Source organism: Rhinolophus sinicus, chromosome 12, assembly GCF_057876585.1.
Source record: "Rhinolophus sinicus isolate RSI-liver-muscle chromosome 12, RSI-T2T, whole genome shotgun sequence".
NCBI classification, from domain to species: Eukaryota; Metazoa; Chordata; class Mammalia; order Chiroptera; family Rhinolophidae; genus Rhinolophus; species Rhinolophus sinicus.
Genome location: NC_142512.1, coordinates 56,317,406 through 56,344,986, shown reverse-complemented (window position 1 = coordinate 56,344,986; position 27,581 = coordinate 56,317,406). Strand labels below are relative to the sequence as shown.

At 50.0% G+C, this 27,581-nt stretch overlaps 1 protein-coding gene across 2 annotated transcripts in view; it reads right to left on the bottom strand.

Moving 5' to 3' along the window:
* RPTOR (regulatory associated protein of MTOR complex 1) overlaps positions 1–27,581 on the bottom strand; it is a 271,642-nt gene that overhangs the window by 100,800 nt on the left and 143,261 nt on the right. For both annotated transcript variants that reach the window (XM_019735643.3, XM_019735644.3), the window contains exon 7: positions 19,090–19,149. In XM_019735643.3, the coding sequence (XP_019591202.3) occupies positions 19,090–19,149 (60 nt within the window). The remainder of the gene's footprint in view (positions 1–19,089; positions 19,150–27,581) is intronic.

The following is a 27,581-nucleotide window of genomic DNA, read 5'->3' as shown; positions in this document are numbered from 1 at the left end:
GGACCTCATCCAATCCAAGACCTCCACTCCCAAAGGCCCCACCTCCAAATACTATCACAGTGGGAGTTAGGGCTTCAACATATGAATTTTGGGGGGGATACAATTTAGGCCATAGCACTGAGGTTCAGGAAATGCTATAGTCAAAAGCAGGACAAATACAAAGAATGTCCACACACGCACATCAAAATAAAACTGCCAAAATCCAAGACCAATTCTTACAAAATGTCAGAAGAAAAACTGCATGTAACCTTCAAGGGAACATGTATTAGTGAGGGTCTAGTCAGGAGACAAAAACTATGCCAGTAAACAGAGACAATTTAATATAAAATATTTTAGCTAAAAATTGGAGATTAGCTGCCAAGAGGATTAAAGAGAACTCTGAGAAAGACAGGAGTGGTGGTTGCAGAGAGCAGGCACGACCTCTCGGCCTTGGGGAGCACACCCAAAGGAGGAGCGAACATGTTAGAGCCCCACCTAAGGCCGAGACTTAGACCATTGGAGAAGGTGTCCCACAGGCTGGTGGAGAAGATCATTCGCCCTTGGAATCAGGTGCAGAAACCTTTAACCAAGTATGAGTAAGTCGAATCCAGCAACATGTCAAAGGGTAATACACCATTACCAATGGGGTTTATCACAGGAACGCAAGGCTTGTTCAAATTAACATTCGAATATCAATAATGTAATGTAACTTATTAATAGAATACAGGAGAATAAACAATCATCTGAATAGATGCATAAAAAGCACTTGACAAATTTCAACACCCGTTTAACTCTCAGTAAACTAAGTATAGAAGAGAGCGTCCCCAACCTGATAAAGGATTATCTACGAAAAATTCACAGCTCACATGATACCTAATGATATGGGATAAAATGTTTCCCCCTCAATTGATCCTTAATTGTGATCAGAGCTTGGATGCCCCATTTCTACACTTGTCTTTAACACTATGCTGAAGACATTAGCCAGTGCAATAAAATAAGAAAAAGGGACTCAAGCCATAAAGATTGGAAAGGAAGAAATAAACCTGTATTTATTTGCAGATGACATAATTATGTACATAGAAGATCTTAGAGAATCTATAAAACAGCTATCAAAACTAATTGGTGAGTTTAGCAAGGTTATAGGAAATGAGGTTTTTATGAAAAAAGCAACTGCATTTCTACATGCTATCATTAAACAATTTAGAAACCAAAATTAACAAAATATTTGCAAGATATGAACAGCTAAAACCACAAAGCATCAAGACAACTGAGTCAGTATGAGGCTGTGATTATGACAGATGAACCCACGTAGTGCCATGGAAACACCATGAATAAATATGTAAATGAGACCGGGGACTCAGAGAAGCAGAGAAGCACAGGATAAAAGATGCCACAGCTGCAAACAGAAGTGCTGCCGTCACACAGACCTGGGTTTGGTTCTGGGGCTTTACTCACTACTGTATGATTCAACATCCTTCATGCTCGGTCCTTTCACTCATGGAACGTCAGTAAGGACCCATTTATTGGGCTGAATTAAATGAGATGTGCGTAAAGCACGATGCTGGCACACAGCAGGTACTTGGGTAGGCGCACACACAGCTGTAATGACAAAGTGGCTCTCGGGACAGAGCTGCTGAGAGGGCACCAGTGAACTGCTGCGAGGACACGCAATGAGGAAGGTGTGTGCAGGCCGAGTGCCCACTGTCACCCAGATGCCTGCAGCCTCGTCACGTCCCAGCAGGATCGAAGTACAACAGCTGACAATGAGAAGACGACCTGGTCCAGCACAGCCACAGGATGTGGGTCCACGTCCTGGGCCCACAGACAGACACTGTTGACCGTGAGGTTCTCTCTGGACACCCAATCGCTATCTCTGACCAGAACTCGGCAAAGAAACCGGAGGATTTCTGCGGCCCACACGCGGTGACCTCCAAGCGTCTGTCTCTGAGTTGCCAGTTGTCATCAGACGCATTAACCTGTAACACATATCCCACGGGGCCCCACGAGCAGCCCCGACCTCTCTACGCAACAGAGCACCCCACTTTCTCACGGCATCTATCACAGCCAGAGATGCTCGGTGCCGCTGGCTGAATGCGTGGAGGAGAATAACAAAGAAATGACGACCAACTGCAAAGCTGAGGGAAAGTTAACAGGACGTAAGTGATGGGGAGACATACTCTGCTCAGGGATCAGAGGACCACATATTGCTACGCTGGAGAGTCCCCTCGAATGGGCTCCACATCCACAGCAACCACACTAACGGTCCTGGCAGGCTGGTTACAAACCGATGAGTGGACTCTAAAATGTCCACGGAATGCAAGCAGCTAGAACAGCCAAGCTGTTTGAAAGGAAGAGATTTACAATAAAGCCACAGCAGTCAAGACTGTGTGGCACTGGCCTAAGTGCAGACATGGAGCTCACATACTAGGACCGGGCAAAAGAACCACAGTTATCATCTCAGATTGTCGGCAAAGGTACCCGTCTTTGTACAGTGGTGCTGGAACAGCTGGACGTGCATGTGGGAAAATGACCCGTGACTCACGTTGCGCACCACATACAAAACAAACTCGAAATGGATCATTAACTTGAACATAAAAGTTAAAACTATAAAAGTCTTAGAAAGAAATAAGAGAAAATCTTCACCACCTTGAGGGAAGCAAAGATTTCTTAGGTGGGACACAGAGAGTACAAATCATAAAAGAGAAAACAAACTCCAAAATCAGATTTTATCAAAATGAAAATCTGCTCTTTAGAAGACTGTTGTGAAAATGAAAACGCAAGCCAGACTGACTAAAAATATTCACAAGACATAGATCTGACAGTGACTTATATCCAAAATACGTGGAGGACTCTTGAAGACAAACAACATAATTAAACAATTGGCAAGAGACATGAGCACACATTTTATTAAAAAATATAACCTAATGGCCAATAGCACATAAAAAGCTGTTCGGCATCATTAATCATTAGGCAAATACAAATTGAAACCCCAAGGACACAGCATTATACATCTGTTAGAAGAGCTAAAATGAAAAAGCCTTAAGGATACCAAGTGTCGACAAGGACAGACGCCCACATGACTGCTGGGGGCGTAAGACGGCGGGCCACTTGGAAAGAGCTGGGAGTTTCTGATCAAGTGAAACTCACACCTGTCACATGACCCACCGTTGCGCTCTCACGTGTCTATCCAGGGATGGACACGTACTGACCACACAAAGCCTGGCACATACACGTTTGTAGCAGCTTGTTCATAATAAGCCAAAGAGAAAAAACCAAATGTTCATCAACAGGTGAATGGATAAAAAACCTGTGACTTTCGCAAGGTCTATGTCCTTTATTACAGTAAACAATTCCCATGTCCAACACGGTCCATCTCAGAGGCACTGTGCTGAGCAGAAAGAGCCACACACAAAAGAATACATTATCATTTCCTGGTTATATGAAGCCCTAGGAAAGAAAAGATGAGAAAAAAGCAGACCAGCGCTTGCCTGGGCCCAGCGGCTGGGGCGGGGGGCCGACTGGACGAGGTACAAGGGAATTCTGGGGCCAGGTCTTGAGTGTGACTGTGGTCCCAGGGGTGTACAAATTCATCAGAACTCATCAAACTGTACCCTGAAAGTGAGTTCATTTTACTGAATGTAGGCTATACTTCAACAATGTTGATTTTAAAATGTTAAAACAAATGGAGGGGGAATTATGGCACTTTCAAACAAGAAAAACAGATTTTTTCACTAGAAACCTACACTAAAAAGAGCTCTTTAGGTAAAGGAAAATGGTCTCAGATGGAAGCTCTGAGACGCAGGCAGGAATGAAAGGCCAAAGACGATGGAAATGTATAAACATAAGTGAACATTAACTCTATGGCATGTTAAGAACATTTACGGAGAGTTAGACTATGACAGTAATCCTACACACACCGGGAGGTGAGTGACAGGAGTCACCGTGTCCTCAGGTCCTTGCACGCCAGTGGTGAAAGCACTGGTTTATATCAGACTTTAATAAGTCAGGGAGTCGCCTAAACTATTGCCCGCGGGCCAGATCTGGCCAGTAGCCTGATTTGTGTATGGCCTGCGAGCTGCTGCTGGTCTTTATAATTTTAAAGGGTTGTAACAAAAAATAAAGAATACATGACAGACGTTATGGGGCTCGCGGAGCCTAGAGCGTGCACGAGCTGGCCCCGAGCAGGAAACACAAGCAGAGCAGCGCCGGGCGTGCCCGCGCACGTGCAGGAGAAGGACGCAGTTAACAAGCCGGGGCGAGGGGCAGCGAGTGAGACTGCTACGTCCACCCACAAGACGGCCATGGAGGAGAAGAAAGGAAGGTAGAGAACAAAATGGGGGGAGGAGAGAAGACAGCAAACGGATGATGGAGTTAAACCCAAATATCTCAATTACACTAAATATAAAAAGACTAGACACTTCAATTATAGCCAATTATTTTCAGTCTGGACTTAACAACAAAAGTCAACGACATACTGCTCAAAAGAGAGACACCTTACACGTGCATAAAGATACAGAAATATATACAAGGACACCTGCTTAAATATACATAAGGATGAAAACATTGGTCCAAAGACACCTGCACAGCTACGCTACTGTCCCACCACAGGGACTCCATGGCAAAGGCATTATCGGGGGAAGAGTGACATTTCCTGATGACCAAAGGTCCGATGCCTTCCAGCAGGAAGGGGAAACCGGTCACGGCTAACCTGTCCGCTGAAGGGACAAGCGTGAGGTCAAGAGGACGGGCTATCAATGGAAAGGACAGTGGTGCTACATCAGCAGCAGCACTTCCTGGACCGAGAAGAGAGGCAGCGGAGAGAGACGGGTTAGCAGTACCTCTAGGGAGGGGGCGGCTCCAGGAGCCCACACGCGCGTGGCATGAGGCTGAGGGCAGGACAGGGGTTCGGGACAGCAAACAGGAAAGGGTGATGGCTAGGGAGTCGGTATGTCCGAGGTGTTCAGACGTTTGTGGTCACAGCTCCTAATAGCAGCGCATTTTGCACGGTGACCCGATATGCACACATACACAACCACATGTAAACATACATATTCAACAACAGAACCAAAGAACACTCGTGTCACCAGGAAAACGAAATATTTTGTACGCCCTTTTCTCAATGCAGACTGTGACGTACCAAACCGACTGCAGCCACGAACACCTCATGACCTGCGGTTTAAAACACGCGACGTAAGTGAAGTTCCCGTCAGTTTCTCCAGGAGGGTGTCGACTCAGGGTTATCAAAGTCTGATGGGAACACAGCACCTGAGAGACGTTAGAGACTAGAAAATTTTATAATTCTAACTCAAAAGAAGCTGATTGACTTTTTTAAACCCACCCAGGCAGCTGTCTCCTAATGATTTTTAAAACTCTGTACTGCGTCTAAATCAAATGGTTTACGTTTTCAGTGCTGCTATCTTTGGGACCCTTTCTTTCCGCGTTTAAGCTCCCACAGAGCAGAAGCCTGCTTGTCTTGTGAAGCAAATGTAGAAAAACGTATTTTAAAATTCTGAAGGAAAAGGGGCGCCGCTTTCCGGGGCTCACTGGAGCAGGTGTTAACACAACTCCGCAGGTAATGCACCATTTGCTGCACTCGCTACGGATGACGACTGACTGCTACCCACACCCTCTCCCAGGTTTGGAGAGAAGGCCCCTGGAGGCTGCAAACAAAACTCACAGGGGGCAGGGATCAGAGGAGAGGGGTGGTTCCATGTGCTCATTCAACACGTTTATGACACTAGGAAAACAAGTTCTTTATTTAACAGTGCAGATTCCAAAACCCTTAGAAAGTCAATCTGAGCCTAAGCTTATTGTGGAAGCATTTCCTGAAAGAGCTGATTTTCTCTGGCCTTTCCAGTGTCGAGACTGATCTTCAGACAGACCCTGTCCTGCGAGCTACAGTCTCTCGGGAGCCGAGCGGGCAGAAGTTCCCCGAGAAGCTGAGCACCAGCCTGTCTGGTTCCAGAAAGGCAGCTTGGAAAAAGCAGGGAAGGGAGCACCCCCCAGATGCAGATGTGTCCTGGGGAGCACTCCCGTCCAGAAGTGCTCGGCTGCCTCTGGCTGACCCGCGATGCTCTTCGGGAACAGGCGAGGCACCCACACCAGTGAGCGTCCTGCGAGACTGGCCTGCGGGAGGAGGGAAGCAGGGCGGGTGTGGGCTGCGGGGAGGGGAGCGGGCCTCCTCTGCACGAACTGCTGCGACACCCCAGGGCCGGACGGAGCCTGCACCCCCTTCCCCGCGGGCCGCAGTGTACCCTCCCCTTTCTAGTCCACAGAGAGACGGCAAGGCCAGGGTCGCTGGGTAGGGCTGCCCACAGCCTTGTTGTGGGTTCTCAGTCCTCCTATGAATTTGTTAAATCGTTTCCCAAGCAGGTGGTATTTGTTGTTCTTGATCTTCTGGGATAATTTTCCTAAGCTTTCCTGGCATTACAGAGGGGCGCTCACCCTCCTCCCAGGATCCAGTGCCCTGGCCGATGGACCGGTCACTCCCCCCACACTGTGGCCGGGCCTCATTCAGTCTTGTCCATAGCTCATGGGCCCTTGGAGATCAGGCACCTGGACGCATAGAAGTCGTGACACGTCCCTCCTAAGACCTTTCCTGATGTGTCCCCAACCAAAATGAAGCTTTACTCTGTCCGGACACCACACACGAACTTGCAGAATGCTGAGACCCTCCGGTGACACATAGCGCAGAGACGAGGGGGTGCAAATGCACAGACCTGCTGCGACTTCTCCAGGCGCTGCCCTTCAGCTGCGTGACTCTGGGCGGCTACTTAAGCTCCCTGAGACTCAGTCATTTCATCTACACCACCCAACCCCACAGGGAGACAGGGGAACGCGTTGCACCTAGCGGCCGGGCACAGCACCTGGGACGCAGTAAGGGCTCAGGACACACAGCCATTCCTGTTTGTTTCTTACAAATACCCCCATGAGGTTGAAAATAAATCAAATCGCAGATGTTGGAACTGCCCAAATAAACTCCTGAGTTCAATGTAACAAACATGATCATTTTACGAGCACTCTGTGTTACACTAGCACATTTCCATGTGTGTAACCTAGAACGTGGCCTTAGAGAAAATATTTGCAAATCATGTATCTGAGAAGAACTTACATCCAAGTATATAAAGAACTCTTACAACTCAGTGAGAAGAAAATAGCCCAACAAAAGAATGGGTAAGAGATTTTAACAGACGATCCCCAGAGAAGACATCCGGACGGCAGGGAAGCACACGAGAAGACGCTCGACATGGTTAGCCAGCGGCCAACTGCAGATGAAAACCCCGAGATCCACTTGGCACCCACAGACCGGCTACACACAGAGAGGCGGACGATGGCAGACGGTGGCGAAGATGCAGGGACAGCGGAGCCGCAGGCCCTGCTGATGGGAACGTGAGGTGGTGCAGCCACTTCTAGGCTGTGACATATCAATTCACCGTGTGACCCAGCAATTCCACTCTGACGGATGGACCCAAAAGAGATGAAAGGACATATCCACACAACGGCTCGTCCGTGAACATTCACAGCCACTGTTTTAATAGCCGACTGATGACCGGTGGTGCAGATGAGTGGACAGACACAACGGAATGTCACTGAACAACAAAAAGGAACAAAGCACGGGTTTTTGAAAACACTACACTAAATAAAAGAAGGCCAGACACAAAAGACCACACTGTAAGATTCCCTTTACACACAACATCCAGAAAAGAAGGCAGATTAGTGGTTCTCGGGAGCTGGGATGGGAATGAGACTAACCAGATGGGCACGAGGGCTCTTGCTACAGTGACGGACTTTTATTAACAGAACTGGATTAAGGCGGCAGCTGCACACGTTGGGAGACGTGCTAAAAATCACTGACCTGTACACTTACAATGGGTGTGTACATTAGACCCCAATAAAGCTGCCGAGAGAAATACAGTAAAAACAACCCCAAAATGCCTTCACTGGATATATAACCGATACTATAAAAACCGACTGTATATGTTTCACTTTTTAAAAACAATTTCCTGGTTTCCGCATGGACCCATCAGGGGGCAGCAGGCGAGGACCACTGGCTGTGGTACCACTGAGCGCTCCACATCAAGATGCCACTTTTTTGTAGATGTACATTCCCTCCCTTTCTTTCCCCTAATAAACGAATGCGCTTTTTCCACAGGAAAAGTCGGTACTTCCTGCTTCTCTCGGCGTCAGAAACATTCGCACTGTCGGCGTGGCGGTGCCCTGGACCTCACCTCTCGCCCGGCCACCTCCTGGTGCGTGGGCCTCGCCGGGTGTGCCTCCGCGTGGCCCATCTCACCCCCGCGGTTCTTCATCACATGGAGACCAGGCTCCCTGAAGCTCCCTTCTGTCCTGCGCCTCTGATGCTGGCACTTCTTGGTGTCACCGAGACCAATTCATCTGCGAGTTCATGGCTCTTTCAACGCTCTGAAAACAGTTACCGTGTCATTCCTCAGCCTGCCCTCCTCCAGGCAAACGTCCCGGTTCCTTAGAGTGCCTGTCACCTGCTGCCCTCACTGTGCGTCCTGCTTCCGGAGCAGATGACATGCTTGGACCTCCTGAGGGAGGGCCACACGGCAGTGACCACCGAGTACGGCAGTCGGAGAAGCTCAGAAGAGGACTGACTTGGGCCGACACAGGCTCTGCCACCTCCCAGGGACGCTGAGCAAGACACTCAACGCCTCCCGTCGTGGTGTCCAGAGTCCGAGATGGACATGATGCCTGAGCTCCTCCCGGACTGGACGGCGCTGCAGACGGAGCAGCCAGTGCCCGCCCAGGGCCTCTGGCTGCTGGGCACACAGGGCCACGCGCTGCGTCCTGTATGAGGGGACAGCTCTGAGCGAGGACTGACTGCGAAATGCCACTGGTGTCCCCCCGCCCCACTGGGGCTGCGAGGCAGAGCAGGACATGAGAGCCGGAAGCGGACAGCCCGCGCTCACAGGAAGGCGAACAGGCTGACTAAGGAGGAGGCCGACCCGCTGCCCCAGGAGGAACAGGAACGGGACGCGTACTGGTTCCGGGTGGCGTGAGCGAGCCACCCTCTGCGGGCACGTCACTGTGCAGTCCTCCCCGGGGGGACAGGTGGCCACAGGAAGCTGACCCAGGGGGACCAGTGCCCGCACTGAGCCTCACCCCCTGAATGAAGCCTGCCCTCGATGGACAGAGCCGCCCGCAAAGCCAGGCAGGCGTCTCCATCAGAGACTCGCAGACACTCACATCTCAGGACACCAGGAGGACACCTGGCACTGGTGGCAGAGGTGATAACCACGGGGCCACGCAGTGCAGGCCTATTTTGACCATAAAGGCCATGATTTTGGTTCACTGTACAGGACATGGACGCCCCCGTGCTGCGAGCAGGCACGCCCACGAAGGCCCCTGCCACCTCTCCCGCGCTCCCTTGACGGCCCGTTCCCAGTGTCATCTCTGATCGGAGCCTCCTTCACCCTGGCTCACCAGGACAAACGGGAGGCCGTGATGGGTGTGTGTCCGACACAGAGGGGACCGGCCGGCCCTCCTGCCCCTTCTGACCTTAGGGGCATCGGCACGAGGTGCCCAGCAGGCGAGCCAGGCCTGCCCGGCGCCACTCGCCCGGAGACTGACGACTGCTCTGTGGCCGAGGTGGGAGGGCCTGTTACCCTGTCACATCACAGCACCCCCACTTCCGCCCGTCACCCCTTCTCTCCACTCTGCCGTCTCTTGGGGTTTTGTCGTCCCCACTTCATGTCTAAATTAACTTCCAGTGAATCATTACTCATCTTATCAGTGGCTGGCAGGCGTTAACGAATTACTGATTTTCTACCTTCAAACAGCAATGTAATGTATTTATGTTGGAAAAAATGGTGGTTTTTGAATGAAGACGGGAATCTTTCCATAGTTTCCTTTCAAACATGATACACATGTACTATTCCGACCCGACAGCGGAATAAATTGTAATCACAGTGTCGGAGCCCACCTGTGGGACTGCCGCCAGCCCCCGCAGACCTGCAGCTATGCTGACCCTCAGGGAGAGGCCGCTGCCCTGCCTTCCTGTGGAGCCCCGTGGGGCAGGCAATACGGGCTCCAGGCAGACTACTTGCCTGCCCTGCACCTCAGTTTCCCCATTTTCAAATGTGGGCAATAACAGCAAAGCTAATATGGGTAAAGCCCTTACACAGTCCCTGGTACATAATAGGTGCTCAATAAATTTCACCTTGCTGTTCTCCCTTCTTGACCCGAAGAACACATGGGTTACCCCGGATTCTCAAGCAGCAGTGTGTGTCTCTCCTTCTGTTGCCCTCACTGTACCCCAGGACCCACAGAAGGCCAGGACTCTCACAGATGGAGGCCACACCATGTTAACAAAATGCTCCAGGCGTCAAAGCCAAAACCAACCCACAGCCAGGCTCAGCTTCACCTCCCTCGAGCATCCGATGAGGAGGACACCGCAACTCATTTTATTCAAGACGCTGGATTGCCAGCTATTTAAAATATGCTGTTTACACACTAAATGTTAATTATGAATAATTTCTCGGGAGGCTTTGCGTCGCCTGTGATCAGAATACTAACTAACAGCCTCGTGGAAGAGGCTCAACGTCTTCCCGAGTCCCCGAAGCTTTCTGAGTACCCTAATATTTCTAGCACTGTTTAAGTGTTTCATTACTTTGTTTCAAGGGCTGAAAAATGTCCCTTAATTTGCAGGCGTGGATCTCAGCGCCGCTCTCTCAAAGGACCCAGAACATGAACATGTACGGCGGAGGCGACATGCCTATTCATCAGCCTGCTGGGCTCCTGCAGATAATTAGAAATCGGGGTGCTCAAGGAGGGCTCACTATAATTTACTTCCAGACACAGCAGCTTAATTAGAAAACAAACTCCTTCCCTAGCTTTAAAGATTGCTAGATAATTATAACACGCACACCTCCCACATCTCTTCTCTGGTCTTGAGCTGAGACTGGAAACAACACGTGTTTTACACACGTGACAAAGGTGGCAGAGGCTGGGAAGGGTTAACACTTGATATCCTGGGGACCTCATGCTGAGCAGTTGGGGTGGGGAGGGCAGCTGTTTGAAACAAACCACATTTACTGTAAAATCACCAGGCAGCAATTCTGAGGTGGGCAGCTTGTTTCTCCAGTGACAGTAAAGAGGTCGCAACACGATTCGGGTGGGGTTTCTGGCTCTCCAGGGGCAGCAGGGGAAGGCACTGGGCCCTCACGATGAGACGGTTGGACAGGCAGGCCATGGGGGGGAGCTTGGTGCCACCCTCAGGCCTGCATGCCCAACCGCTCTGGGCCCCGCAGCGCCCGGGGCTCTGGACAGAAAGACGCCTGCGTGCAGCCCACACGGCGGCTTCCCTGTCAGCTGACGCCCACAGTTAACGGCAGGGCTCGGACTCTAGCGGGTTCTGGTCCTGGAGACCTTGCTACGCAGAGCCACACCTCGGTGGGGGCATCTTCAGGGGAGCAGCATGCCAGGGCCTGCCATGCTGGCCACGCACACCGGGCCTCGCAGCCTGGCCTGGCCTGTGCCAGGATGGCCCTTCACACACAGGGCAAGGGCGCCGGGAGGGAAGCGCTCGGCAGGCCAAAAGATGGACATTACTCTTATGTTTTGTAGGCCATTAAATGGAAAGAAATAACCCCCCAAACACAGGCCTGTATTCCCCCTGTACACCTCTGAACTACGACCCGTCACTGGTCAAGTGGGAACAGTGACCTGACTCGCCTTCACACTTGGAGGTGACCAAGGGGCCTCCAGTGCAACAATTTCCATGTGGTGAGCTGAAACGAGAATAAAACCACACACACAACTGAGTGTGCCTGTTGTCACACAGCGGCCTAGCAGACTGTCCCACCCCCACGTCTTTCCTTAAGGAAAGAAGAGTCTGTGAGACTGTGCATCTCTGGGACTGTATATTTCTCTCTATTTAGTCTCCAAAAGAGGGTTTGCAGCCAATGACGAGTAAGATTCCCCATGGGGGGGGGGGAACGACAACTCAAGCCAGGCAGAACTACATGGAGACCCCCGATGAGCTGCCTTAGAAAGATTTGGGAAGGGGCCTTGTCTCCCCTTCCCCCTGCCTGGGAAAAGCGGCTGCTGGCTCTGACTTTTCCCTCTCACCTAATTGGGAGAAAAGTCTTGAGAGTGATAAGATTAAGCTCTCTGCTCAGCTCTGTGAAATAATTTCGACATGTGATGTATGTCCCTTAAAGGAGTTGCATACCTCACCTCAAGGACTTTCTGCTTCGGCTGTTTGAAGATCAACAGAATTGGTTTGGGTTGTTTCTATAACGTGATAAGTGAGTCCCACAGACCGTGCCTAAAACACTGCTACTCCCTTGTATACTTATCAATAAAAACCTCCAGTCGGCTTTGTTCTGGGCTCCAGTCTTTCAGAACTGTGAGACCCCTGGCCTTCTGAGATTTATGCATTAAGTCTCTGTATGTTTCTTTCTTAAAAACTTAACCCAAAGCCGCCCCTTCTCGCACCCTCACTGCCCGTGTTGTGCTGGACGCGACATGTTCTGAATCCTCAAACAGCAAAAGTCACTACTCTTCAGTGACAGCCCCGCCAGCACAATGTTTACGTATCGCCAGAAGGGCCCAACATCTGTCTGTCCACGTGTCTCTGCAGAGCGTGGAAATACTCTCTTAGGCGCTTCCTGGCGGACGGGGTCCCCCCACCTACAGTGCTTGGGATTTTGACTGGAACAAAGAATTGCCAAAGACAATGAAATGGGGCCAAGGAATTGAGCAAAAAAGCCGATTTCTGTTTGGTCCTATAATCGTAATTAAAAACATGTCATCCTACCAATTAACCTGGACCCACGATCAGTTCAGACGAGCTCACTGGACGCCCACGTGAGGTCCCCACAGCTCTGCAGGTGAGGGCCCACGCATCCCACGTGGAGATGGCACAGGGACGGCCACACAGCTATGCCCTCTGCAGCTTAATGCGGACATGGTCAGGGCCTCGAGCCCCATGGCCCTCGGCAAGGACAGCTGTCACAGGAAGCGGGGACACGAGGGCATGCAGCGCAGCCACCCCGGGCTCTCTCAGGTCTCACCTGCCCCCACTACAACAGCTTTGTCAATGTTGTGCGATTAATTTTATTAAAATCTCTGAAACCATTATAAAATTTATGTATTTTGAAGTATTCTGTGGCTTCTCCAAACATCAACTATTTATACATTTTTTAAAAAGAAACACTTTCTGCTTCTACCTGGGGTGGGGACAGTGTGTCTCTGAACTGTCACCGACGATGTTCAGGGGACTGGCTTTCGCTGAGACACAGGATGACATTACGACGAGTTGGTCATAGGCCCCACTGGAGCCCTAAGTGGCCCCGACGCAGTGAGACCAACTAGCCCTGGGTGGAATAAGCCAGAACCAAGAGCTGTACCCGAGAGCTCCGTGTTTTGAGAAGAAATCTCCAGAAAATGGTAAGATGGGTGAAAGTAATGAGGCAGTTTTTCCTGGAATGTTCTCTGACTACAGAAAGCACAGCTGCCTGTAAGACTCCATTAAACATAGACGGGCTACATCTCAGCCGAGTGCAGAGCTGCAAAATCAAATTTGCTTATTGAAAATTTTCCTCCTATAGACTGCAAAGCATACTCGGGCAAAAATCTAAGAATTAAAAAAAAATGAGTAATGGCATTGTCTTTTAAATGGAGAAGTCTGCCCGGAGCTGTGAGAGAGAAGCCCTTGCATTCACTCAGAAGCAGATGGAAGGGCTGTGACAGGTGTGCCAGAGCTTTACCTCGGGCTTGTTTTCCTGGTGTATAGAATTCCAGAGTTTGGAATTTGTCCGGGCATAAAAAAGAAACATAATCCAACTACCCGCATCCAGGGTAACCTCTGCGGGGCTCCGAGGGGGCCAGCTGGGACCTCAGAAGGAAATGACTTCTGTGCCACAATCCAACCCCACTTTGCTGAGTCGTCCTCAGAGAACACGGATCACACCCCAAGTCTACGTACCTCAAGAATTCTTTCATAACAAAGACCGAGTTTCTAAGGTGACTTGTTCTCATCCTTCCCGTCAGAACCGCACAATCCCGCCATCGCAGCTCCATCCTCCGTGCCCGAGGGAGAAGTGTGTTTGGCCTGACACCTGTGGCCTGTCCCAGTCAGTCTGGACAAGCAGCTTTGCTAAAACGCAAACCCCTCTGAGGTCGGGACTGGCTTTAACTGCACGGCTGGACTCAGACATGCCTCCCACAGCCACACGTGTGGCGGCATCTGCTGGGTGGTGAGCGGTGCCGGTGTGTGACCCTTCCCTTCCTCGTCTTGTCTGAAACCTACAGCCATGGGAACACTTGTCTGCCTGTAGCATCAGGGAGCAAAACCAGTCGTGGGGGCAGCTGAGCCCCCCGAGAGCCACCAGCACCGTTCACGCCTCAATCGGACCCTGGCACGCCCCCCAGGACAGGGCAGACAACGAGGTGACGGGCGGGTCCGGTGAGTGCAGCTCCCAACGCGAGGCCAGGATGCTGGCTGGCCCATCGGCTCCCACGACGGGTGTTGGCATCACCCCCTCCCCACTCCCACCCCACTCAGGACATTCTGAAAACTGCCTGCTGGGAATGACAGGTAACTGCACTTCTTTTTAAATCAACACACACACACCGTCAAACTTGCAGCATTTGACCAATTTGGCAGCCCCACGTGGCACGGAGACAGGGAGTGGAGAAGAGAGGACAGCACATTAACCTTCAGAAGCGAACGTGGGAATTTATGAGCTGAGAACGTCACTAAGCGCTGGGGAGGGACAAACACTAAGTGCTTCCGGGAAGGACACTGGTGGCTGCAAACCAGGATTTAGGAAAATCATGCTTGACGAAAAATGCTAAAATCTTAACATATGCGGGTATTTCTTCTATTTTTCAACCCTCATCAACCAGTTTCCATAATGAGAGACAGGATTCTGCCCAGAAACAGCAGAACGCAGGTCGGAGGAGGGGAAGCCACTTGCCCTCCGAGTCGTGGTCCGTTTCCTCCCGACCGCTTACCCGTGTTCTCTAAGGCTTCCTTCAGCCATTCCCACCTACACTCTCTTACTCGGCTTCTTTTCTCTGCACGTTATGCATTAACTTCATCTCCTAAGTTGTCGTACAGTAACTTGGCTTTTGGGGGACAGTCCTACGACTTTAGTACTTGTAGATGTGTAACCTCCACACCCAGGATACCGAACACGCCATCGCCCCCAGATTCCCTCTCGTGGCTCTTTGCAGCGATGCGCTCTCAACCCACCCAACAGCCCCTGGCCCACTCATGTGCCCTCTGACCCTGCAGGCCTGTCTCTCCCAGGATGTCCCACGGATGGAATCGGACCGTGTGCCATCTCTGGAGCTGGCGGGTCTCTCTCCACACTGGGCTCAGAAGGCTCCCCTTCTCCTGCTGGCAGTGCTGGCACACACCAGTCTGTTTACACCCCCCCCCCCCAGGACATTTTGGTTGTTTCCAGTTTGGGGTGGTGACGAACAGCGACTACAGACATTCTTGTACAGGTTTTTGTGTGAACATAGTTTTCTTTCCTCTGGACAAACGCCCAGGAGGGGGACTGCTGGGTCATGAGGTCAGGTGTATGCACAGGTACAAGAAACTGCCCTATGCAGAGCGGCGGTGACGACCCTGCACCTGCCTGTGCGGTGAGCGTCCTCCTGCCCCAGGGTCACCAGGCCTCCGGCCCGGGTGTTGTCACTGTCTCCCTTCACTCAGCCCATCAGGGACACAGTGGCATCCCGGGCTTTAATTTGCGTTTCCTGATGGTGGGGATGGTTTAAACACCTGTTCATGTGCCATCCTTGCTGGCCAGCTGTAGTCCTCTTTGGTAGAGTGTCTCTTCACGTCTTTTGTCCATTTTTTAAATTGGGTTGTTTTCCTCAAGTTTTGGGTTTTGAGAAAGCTCCACATATTTTAGACACAAGTTCTTGGTCAGCTATGTGATTTGCAGATGTTCCCCCCAAGTCTTAACTTTTCGCTCTCTTCGTGGGGGCTTTCAGAGAGTAAATATTTTAAATTTTCATGAAGCCCAAGTTACCAATTTTTTTCTTTTGTGGATGGTGCTGAGGGTGTCAAGTTGCTGTGCACATTTTAAACCTGAGCAAGTAGCAGGACGGGAGCTAGTTGTCCTGACACCAAAGTCTGGGTAAGGGGGGGGGCTGTGTGTGGGGAGGAGCACAGAGCGACGTCCAGAGGCCTGGTCACCCGGCCGGCCCCGCCCCTGAGGGTGGAAATCCCAGCCAGGAAGCTGGGCTGCACTGAACGCCAGGTTCCTCTCTGGTAAAATCAGGGGGCTTACCTATGTGACTGCAAGAACATGTATGTTGTTAATTATGTGAGTTTCAAAGCTCTTTTTACTCTGAGAACTCAGAACACATAAGTGACGCTGTCTGTCTGGACCCACGTGATGCAACGAGCAGGAGCAGAGCGGAGGGGGGTGGTGCTGAGGGGCCGGGAGGGGCCAGGACAGCACACGCGTCCATCCTGGATGGAGAGGCAGGGAGGCGCAGGCTGGCTGTGTGCTTTGTGCCACCTGCCCTGCCTGATGGGACAGGAGGAACACAGCTCTGCCCATTCACAGGGGGGGATCTGGATAGTCACAGGGACACAAAAATAAAAAATCAAGAAAAATTCAAATGGTCTGAATGGGTGAGAAGCAACCCAGCAGTGACAAAACGTAGCTGTGCCGAAATCTTAAGGACAGGGTTTACTTGAGAAATTACACAGATGGCCCCATACGTATGGTGACAGAGTGCGCCCTCACTTAGAAACGGAGGCACACAGGCCCCAGAGACGGAGCCCAGCAGGGACTGGGGAACGGAGTTCCAACGGGAATCTCTGGAATCTCACCGGGAACCAGCCAACCAGATGGGCCGAGCACACAGACCTAGTGCTTTCTTATTTTTTAAAAAACTTTTCCATCTGATATTTCTTGATGATGACACTGTGTGTTCAGCAGCTGTAAATGGTTTTCGAAGCACGCTTAGCGCCATCTGTCATTAGATTACGCCCCACTCACGGTGTGCAGAGAACTAGCAAGTGTGTGTGCTTTCGTGAGGAGATGCAAGCAGACAGCTGCTTACTGGTGTGTGTTTCACTGCACGCCGAGGGGACACGGATGGCGACTCTGGAACCTGCGCCCTCACTGACCACTGCGAATGTGACGACCCTGCAACAGCAGTCCCTGCTCTGGCCACTGCGTCTGTGCCAGGCCAAATGCCTTCGAATGTGCTGATGGATGTGACACTTTTGGTCCCCTAAATGCAGCTCTACCACTGGTTCCCAATCATGACCCACAGAACCCCCACCCCCCAGCCCCTAATCTATCAACACACCTCAGCCCTGCACCCCTACCTGGGCCCATAGCACCTCACAAAGCTTCAAGGTCACGGTCAGCTAACGGCTGGTTCTGTGAAGACCAAGACCAACTTGAACAGCGGGGCTGCCAGACCTTCCCCCTGACCCTGCTGGTACCGACCCGTCAGGCTAGTTCCTTCTTGTCACAACAGAAACATCCCGAAGTAAACAGATGCAGTGACGAGTCACATGACTTTCTCAACATTCATTCAAAATTAAAAGGGAGAAATTATACTTAATGAATTGTGTGCAGGTGCCCTAATCGTATTTTCCTGACTGCCTTTTAAATTTAGTTGTACATGTATTCTACACGCCCATATTCTTGTAAAAAAATTTTAAAAGACGGCAAGAAAATCAGTCACTTAACACTGCTCTGTCCCACTTTTCTCAAATTCCACTTTCCTGCCCAGCATGACCGCCATCATTTCATGCCTTTTTTATGTGTCTTCATACACATGGAGTGTGGATTGCTAAAAAATACTCTTGGCATCCTACTACCGCGTTTCCCTGAAAGTAAGACCTAGCCAGACCATCAGCTCTAATGCGCTTTTGGAGCAAACATTAGTATAAGACCCGGTCTTATTTTATTATAAGTCTTACAGTAGTCTTATAGTAAAATAAGACCGGGTCTTATATAATAGAATAGAAGACCGGGTCTGATACGATACGATACGATACGATACGATACGATACGATACGATACGATACGATACGATACGATATAATGTAAGACCGGGTCTTGTATTAATTTTTGCTCCAAAAGATGCATCACAGCTGACTGTCCGTCTAGGTTTTATTTTCGGGGAAACATGGTATGTGTATTGCCACATTTGACAATGTAGCTGCTGGACCATCCCACATCGTACGTGGGCCGCTGCCATGGCGTAAGCCATCTGTGAGCCACCAGGACTGGCCCATGGGGCCCCGATGGCCATCTGGGGACAATATTCTTGTACAGCTCCCGATGACAGGCCAGTTGTTTTGTAGGAGACAAACCTAGGAGCACATGTGCTTTTCCGACCTAACGTAATTATATTTAGGCCTCAGCTGTTTTAACACGATTCTGCATATTGACTTAGAAAACAATTACCTTGTACGTTCATTCTAGATGAAATGGTTTAAGAACAACCTAGATGAATTAGGGTGAGTCAAATGAACACACACAAAAATAAACAGAAGGCAGGTCAAGTGTAACCATGTATTTCAGACCTAACGAGGCTCAACTGTCAGAGGCAGACAGGCTGGCCCACGGACAAGGGACGGCCATGCGACTAAAATGTGCCAGGAAGCACAGCTCCTGACTGGACCGCTGCGCCTGCCCTGAGCTAGAACATAAAATGCGTGTGTCCGTGTGCGCCTGTGTGTGCCTGCAAGCGCATGTAGAAAAGTTGCAGGATTTTAAGGGGACGCTGAGGAAGCTAAGGCCGACGTCGAGCTTCGAGCGGACTGTGAGGTCAGAGCGGAGGCCACCTGCCCTTACAGGACACATCTCTACTCTGGCTCAGCACTGGGAGCAGTTACATGTGAAAATGGTAACTTCTTTTCCTTCTTTCCTTTTCTTTTAACCTGGCCCCGCATTGAGCTGTGTCCTAGGCTAAGCACCAATGCAACACCCAAATGCAGCCTTAATCAGGGAACAAAAGAGCCCACCCCCATGAAAGGAACCATCCTGCTGGCAGAGGTCCTTCTGAGAACCAAAAGAGAAAGCGGACAGACGGACGAATCCGCCCCCCCCCCCCCATACCCAAAAGCCACACCCTCACAACTTTACTTACTTTTCTATCAAGTCCAGTGTGACTCCAGGCACCAGACTTACGCATTTCTGCATGCAAAACCTGCGGAGAAAGAAAAGAAAGTGAATCGCACACAGGAATGGATGTTTAACAAGAAACTGCAGCAGTCCTGCAGAAAAGCAGAGACCCGGGGGTGGGGATAGGCAGAGTGAAAATCTAAACCCAGATTTCTTTCATCCCGGCAGCTTTGGGATTTAGAAAGGAACTCTCACTGCCAGCCCGTCTGAGGGCAGGACCACAGAGCTCAGCAGTGAGTCTCCAGCAGGAGGAGAGAAACAAGTCTGTGGTGACAGGAAGCGGAGCCCCCGGGGAGGGGCAGGCACCCCACACAAAGGACGCTTCCACCTAAATAATGGGCAGATGGGACTTTTCTCTTTTTTGCTTCCTAAGCAAGTATGCTGGGGAGGGTGACAGGAGAACTGGTGAGTAGCCTCCAGGCAGACAAAGGAAATTTATGGGAGAAGACAAAGAAAAGCGAGTTCGATTATATCATTTCCATTATCATAGCATCAGACGCACAGGCAGAGCTAGGGAGGGACTGCAGGGCAGGAGACCATCTTCCGTTTTTCCTGCCAGGGCTACTGGCACCCAGCAGGCCAGATCGACGGTACAGAACAAAAAGGCAACTTAGTATTTACAGTGGGAGAAAACGTTTAATTCATCTGCTTTAAAAATTAAGAACAAATAGGCCCCTCTAAAAACAGCAGCAGGCAGGGGGCCCTTGGGGAGAAAGCCTAGCTCAGCCAGCAGAGAGGGAGTCATGTTTGGGCTGTGGCTGCGGCCAGTGTCACCTCATTCACAGGGCACAGGAAACAAAGGGAGGGCCACCTGTGGCCGCCTCAGCGGGCTGGTCGTGCCCCGTCCGGAGCAAATCCGGTTCGTGCCACTTTCTGATGGCTCTGCTGGGCGCTCCCACACGTCACTGGGACCTGGGACCAGCACACGTGCAGCTCCGAGAACGGTTTCATGTAAACTAGGGCCTCTGGGTGCAGAAAGATGACCAGGAAGAAATGCATTTTCCAGTGTAATTCTGTGTCCTATGCGAACCAAGCTACTGTGTCGTCTGTCTTCTTATCTAGAACGTCCTTGTTGACGGGGACGTTATTCTGTCCAGTAATGACAGAATAACCTACATCAGAGTAATCCTTTTGCCAATAATAATAAGCTCTGGACAAAATACAAAAACAACCATTTGAAAGCACCAAGGAGTGAATGGAAACAGGCAGAAACGGAAGGCACACGACCCTTAAAGGAATAGCTACGGGTGAGATCACCTTTATCCAGCTTTCCCTTACGTCCTCCCAAATTCACACAGCATGTGCGTACAGAGCGCAAGACCAGCCGTCTTCCTGCGCTGAAGAGTCAGAGATCAGAACTGCAGGCTGCCAGCAACTGCGGGGGACGCTTCCACCTAAACAGGGAGGGAGCCACACGGCCAGCAAGCTCTCCTGGAGTCCAGGCCAAGCCCTGTCCTGCACACCCAGCACGAGATCCGAGGGCCCTCGGGGACAACTGGAAGGAGAGCATGCTGGGCAGACATTCAACACTCGCTCGTGGTGTGCACGCAGACAGCGCGTCAGCCCGCCAGACTGGCTGGGCCTGGTCAACATCTGGGGCCCTGACTGCCACCCTGGGACAAGGGTCATGCCTGAGTCACAACCATACACCAGGAGTCTGAGCCACACTCCAGAACAAAGAGCAAAGACAAAGGAGACCCGCCCCACAGCCGAGAGACCACAAGACCAATTAAACCACCTGAAGAACAGAGCTAAACACTCTTCAGAAGACAATAACAGAACCCAGAGTTTTCACCGTCTCATCCACAATGGAGAGCAGCCTATCAAAAAGCAAGAGAAAAAATAGTTAGTACAACCAAATTCATCAAGGACCAGACTCTGGAGTCAACAAAGACATTAAACTTATAAAAATAACTGAATCATTGACTGGGAAACAAACACTATTATAAATCCACTGAAAATGCAAATTTCCATTAAACAGGAAATGAAAAACAGGAACATGGAGCAGTGTAGAATGTTCCTGCTATGGTTCTACGCATGATGGCAGCGTGGATAAACCAGTCACTGTAATCAGATGTGACGTCAGCCGATGACACAAGTTCCCTTTGCACAGCGTTGCCACATTGGTTTTGTTTTCCACGCTATGTTTTCCAATCCCAAACACAAGAGTGTTATGGGCAGTGAACAAAGCCCAAAGAGCAGGTGAATCAGGGGTGACGAACACGGCTCGGACCCACGAACTGGACATTAATAACAGAAACGCAAGCACAGCCCTTGCACTTACGTAGTGCTCCCTGCTTGGTGCTGGCACCGCAGCGCACAGAGAGGCTCAGGCCATTTTGACTCCTCTAAGTCCCCACGACATTCCCAAACAGTGGGCGGGTCCCCCGTGCGTTACGTTAGGTACCCAGCACCTGACACGGCTCACCTGCCTGCCTGCTGACTCTCAGGCAAGGGTTTCTCAGCCAGGTACTAGGGACACTTGGGGCCGTGGAGGCAGATCCCACGAGATGCCAACAGCACCCCCACCCCAACTGCGACAATCAACAATGTCTCCTGCTGCTGCCCAATGTCCCTGGTGGGGGGCGGAATCACCCCCTAGCAAGCCACAGCCCTAGGCCAAGCACCAGCATCTCTCAGGTTTTCCAGAACAGTCTCTGCTTCCACTCTTGCCTGCTCTCCCTGTCATTTCTCTGCCCAGGGGCCAGAACAAGTCTTTTTAGGAGGAAAGTGTTGGAGTCAGTCCCTTCATCTGCTTAAAGCTCTCCAGAGGCTTGTGACACTCAGGATGACACGCAAAGCCCGCAGCCAGGCCGTCCAAGGCCCTGCAGGACTTGACTCCATGTCTGTTCTCCCCGCTGCTCAAACAGCGCCAGGCACCCCGACCCACATCCTGCTCCTTCAACACGGCAAGCACGGCCTCACCTCAGGGCCTTTGCACATGCTGGCCCCTCGGCCTGGAACTTTCTTACAGATAACTGCAAGGTTACTCCTTTGTTTCATTTAGCTTCCCACCGTTTCTGACCAGCATGAGAACAGCACCTGCGTTTTCTATCCCCTTACTCTGCTTTTGAAAAATAGCATTTAGCATCCCTGACGTTGTATTACAGATTTGTATCTGTTTATTGCTTGTCTTTATCACAGAAAGTGAGTTCAGTGAGTACCAGGCTTCTCTGTTGTTCATCAAACATCCCCAGTGCTTAGAGAGGTGCCCACACACACTGCTGCTCGATAAATCTGTCAGGTGACTATGGTATAAGACTAATATGGTTTCTAATATTTCACGTACAGTCTTTCATTCCTGTCACTCTTGAAAGCGACTGGCAATGTTTATGAGGACCAAATTAGTTAATATTAAAAAGCTCAGGTCTGTAACCCTGTAATGTATCATCTAACTGCTGGACGCTATTGTTGTTTCTGAGAATGGAAATACATTACTTTTTTTTTAATTAAAAAATGTATTTACCATAAAACTTAAAAGTACCGAAAATTACCCCAAATCCTAAGGTAACCGTCAACGTTTTCATATTTACCTTTTAGAAAAATTGAATCGTGCCGATACATTTTGTCCTAGGATCAAAGGGAACCCCAGTCACTGTAACACCCCACAGCGCAGACGTGGACGGGAAACGTGATGGTGCCCCTTCCTGCTGTGCCATGTGGCCTTGGCCAACAGCTGCACTGTCCCGAGCTTCCGCACCGAGCCCGCACGTGCACAACTGGTACCTGCAAACTTGGGTTTTGTCAGGTTTGTGTTTCTCACAGAGAACTGTGCCATATACACTACACGTACACACCGCAGCTTTCCTGTCCTAACGTTCCAACATTCAACAAAGATGAAAGAATTTTACAGCGAACACGTGTGTCCCACCAGCCAGTTCCGCCTCTGAGTATCTTACTAATGGGGCTTTAGCCCACCGCCATCTCCCTCACTACTGCATCGCTTTCTGGCACAGGCGAAGGCATGGCACGCTTCCCTCTAAATGCTCCAGCACCCGTACCGAGCTCTCAGTATTGTTTATTGGTTTGGATGTGAAAGCACATTCGATGAAGTGCACACCTCTCCTGCACATTCACTGGGTTTAACAAACGCACCCACCTGTGTAACCCAAATTCCCAGAGTTATCCCCGCCTTGCCCAGCCAATGCCTACTTCCTCCCGTTACCCACAGGGGAAGAACTGGTGTGAGTTTCCCCCGGATGGACCCCTGTCCCGTAACTGCATGTAACGGAGTCGTGCAGCCTGTACTTCTCTGTGTGCCATGAACTGATTCTGTCTCACCGCTAACGGGCGTCCATTACGTGAACACACCTCAGTTCACGCTGTGTGTAACCTGCACGTGCACGTCACGGACAATATGAAACCGAAGAGGCAGGCGTCACCTCTCTCAGCGTTGAACACACCTGTTGGGATGGACACTGGGCTGGACTCAGGGTGCATTCTGGGAGGTGGAGCCGCCTCCTGAACGGCGCCCTGAAGGAAATGGCACCTACCATCCCATCGAGGCCCTTTCCCTTCTGGCCAAGACCAGGGTTTACCAACCTGAGAAAGAAAAACCCTCTGCCCAACCGACAGGTGAGAGATGACCGTAGTTTGAATTACTTTGAGTATTACTGAGGTTAAATGCCGGCTAATAATGTTTCCGGTTCTTCGTGTTTTTCTTTTATTTGGTTTACGCCCTTTGCATTTTCCTACGCAGGAGCTCGCTCATCTTCACACTGATTTTAAGAGTGGTTTACATTTAACAGAATTAATGCTTTGTTACACGGTCAGCAATTTTTCCCAATTTATAATTTAATTTACAATTTTACTTTCTTTGCCATATAAAACTTAAAATTTGTGTTTAATAAAATCTATCAGTTCCTTTATGACTTTTTAATTCTCCCAGCTGATCCTTTTTCCAGGATTTTTGTGAGTTTTCTTTTAAATTTCTGGTATACTTGGAATGTATTTTCTTAAGGTAAGAGGATTTAAAATTTTCTAATGGTTAGCCTTCTGCCCCAAATCCTAGGCAGTGAGTAGTCACTCTTTTCCCAAATGATAAATTCTTACACATACATATTGTTTCTGGGAACTCTATGGTTTCCATTGCCTTGAATGTCCACTCTTATCCAATGAACATTCAAAATGCATTTTAATAACTGAAAGAGCAAGTTTTCTTTCCCAAATCTTTAAAAAAATTTTTCCCATGGCTAGTCTTAAACATTTATTCTTGTATTGGACCTTTGAAGTCATGTTGTCAACATGTGCTAAATTTATGGTTTAATTTGGGGAGAATTTCTACCCGTAACTCACTGGCTCTCTCCGTGTAACAATGTGTTCGGTCCCTCCATTCATTCAAACTTCCTCTCACACCAGCCAGTCAAGTTTCACGGCATCGTCTCTATACACTCTTACGTCCAATTCATTCTTGGCTAGTTCATGTTTTTGTCATCATTTGTTACCATTGCTTTTGTGAATCAGATTTCCTTTCCTTCCCAGTATTTCCTTGCTGACTATTTTTAATATATGAAAGAGCAACATTTAAAAAAAATATTGTAAGTATATCATATATGAAAAGCATGAGATACAGATGAGAGTTTAAGGAGTAAGGGGGGAGGGGGTGGGAGATGAGGGTAAAGGGGATCAAATATATGGTGATGGAAGAACTGACTCTGGGTGGTGAACACACAATGGGATTTATAGATGATGTAATACAGAATTGTACACCTGAAATCTATGTAATTTTACTAACAATTGTCATCCCAATAAATTTAAAAAAAAAAGAAGAAAGTAAACACAACCACCACCAGATTAAGCAGCAGCACATGACAAGTCCAAGGCGCCCCGCAGCCCGCCCCGTCCGCGGCGTCTGCGCCCACCCACCCTCCAGGGGGGCCTCTCTGGCTTCCGTGGTCTTCATCTGTCCATACGGAATCTCTAACCAGTCACTTTGCTGAGCACTCATGTGATTTGCTAATAGTTTTCTAAAGGATTTTATTTTTATTTTTTGCAGAGTTCAAATTCCTACCATATAAATAATGCTAATTTGCCTTCTCTTTAGACTGTGTACCTTCTGTTTTCTGATGCAATTATAACAGACCACACTTGCAGAACGGTTTGCTGAATGACCTGACGTCCTCTCTTCCCTTTCTTCTCTACAAGACCCGTTCCTGCCAGGCTGCACAGCTTTGCCGTTTAGAGACAACAAGGCAAGGAGCCGGCACCAGCCGCCTGCCTCCCTCACTGCGGCGCGTGCCCCTTAGAGAGCACCTGTCCTGTCCTGTCCCGTCGGCTCTCCGCCCCCTTCAGGGCGCACACGCACGCTGCCTCTCCCTTCTCAAGTCATCCAGCGCATTCCTACGCCACTCCAGCCGCTGTCCCAGAGCTGTCGAGGTGGCCAGTGACTTCCCACTGCCAACTTCAGGGTCCTCTCCCAACCCTCAGCCCTGCCGAGTCCTCAGGGGACTCTCGGTGCCCGCGCACCCTCTCCTGCCCGGACACCCCTCTTCTCCGGGCGCTGCGGCTGCACTCTCTCCACTCTGTCTGGGCGACCTCAGCCATGGTGACCAAGCCCTGACATACCCCTCCTGCTTTAAGGGCCCCCCCCCCCCCCAGTGAGGTGCCTTCCTCTCAGTGTGCGACCTGCGCAAGCCTCTCACACCTGCAGGAAAACGATGGAAACAGAAAAATACAGCAGCAGAAAACCCCCGCAGCCAATCAGAGCCCACCCGCCCCACCTGCCGCCGAAAGTCTAGACGCCGTCCTTTCTTTCCTTCTAGACTAACTAAGCTTCATGACAGAGCGTGTTCCTCAAAAGCCTCTCACTTCTTACTCAGCCCCCAGAACTCCTCTGCCTGGAACGCCACCTCCACCCACTCCAGCCCCATTTGCTTAACTTGGTTGTTTATTGATTTACTTCTTAACAGCAGGAGGGCATCAGAATAACCTGAGAAGCCCTGCCACCCCCACTCTGACCGCGTCCTGAGGACACCATGCCTCCACCTACATGGTTTACCTGGTCACGTGCTCTGGTACTGAGAAGATGCTATTTAAGAGGGGCCATCAATCCCACCTTAGCACGAGTAAAATGGAAATGGCTGATGCAACACCCTGTCCAATTCAGCACCAATCTAACGACTGCTTTTTATTCCACGGGGTCATGAATGCCCACTGTTAAATGTGCAGCTGCACACATTAACCCTTTTCAAAGCCACATGACTTAACATGACCGATTACGCATGTGGGCACCTGTACACTTAGGCACACAAATCAAACAAGAAGTGCGAGTGCCATGAAAACGCCCAGAAGTTTACTAGGATACAAATGGGGAAATAAACAGTTAACAGGTTCTTGTTGCCTAAAACGTGACATACTACACTTGCTCTGCAGGTATGATTTCAAACGGGTTTGGAGCACAGTGATGACGCACACAAATGGCTTTCCTCCATTGGCTGCTGGTAACTGGGGGGGGGGGGGAGTGAGGGGGTGGAAGGCGCTCTGATGAGCGTTATTTCCCCAAAGTTGATTTCCTGGAATAACGCCGTGGCTGTAAGAGCCCCACTGTGAGCCGAGCTGCACATAATGTTTATTCTCTTCTGAACACTCCTGTTCTGTTAAAAAAATATTCTGTTCACACTTCCTACCCTTGAGTTTTCCACACACATTACATACTGATGCATTCAAACTCTGACAAAAGATTCTTGGCTTCATGAAACTGCCTAGAGAGATTCCATTTGAGATAATGTGCTCAGGGTTCTCTTGTTAGAGAAACACTAAAGGAGAAGACAGAGTGTGAGCCAACACGAAATTACCAGAAGACAAATAATCCCCAACATGAACCAAAAATCCAAAGGCAGCCTGCCCTTAAAAAATATCATTAAAGAAAATACTTTTCTTAGGGAAATAAGCTGATTTTCAATAAGGCCCTAGGTGCCTAAAATTTGGTCAAATGGGTCAATATTTAGGCAGTAATTCTAAACATTACTTCTTAGGTTTTATCAGCATTACTAACGACAGTGAGGCTTGGGACAGCAGCTAACAGGGTCAGCTGACAGTAAAAAGGAATCAAAGGAGGCATGATTTTAAAATACAGGTATTTTGCAAAGGGCTGTGTCTGGTCTGTGGATTTCTAACAGCAGACACCCTGAATAGAGCTGTATGAACAGTCACGTGCACATCGTGTGGACACGTGTTTTTGCTCCCCCTGGGTAAATACAAGGAGAGGAATGGGGGGTTTTATGCTGTGTGTGTATCCACATGACTAGGAACTGCTAAACTGTTTGCCAAACTGGTGGACTCGCCTGCATTCCCACCGGCAACGCGCGGCGGTTCCAGGGACTCTGCATTCCGGCAACACGCTGAGCACCTCTTGTGCGTCCACCAGCTACACACCCAGCTCCATTCTCAAGTGTACATTCCAGCCACGTGGCCATTTATTTAAAATCTGGGGTCTTCTTATGATTGCGTTTTTAAAGT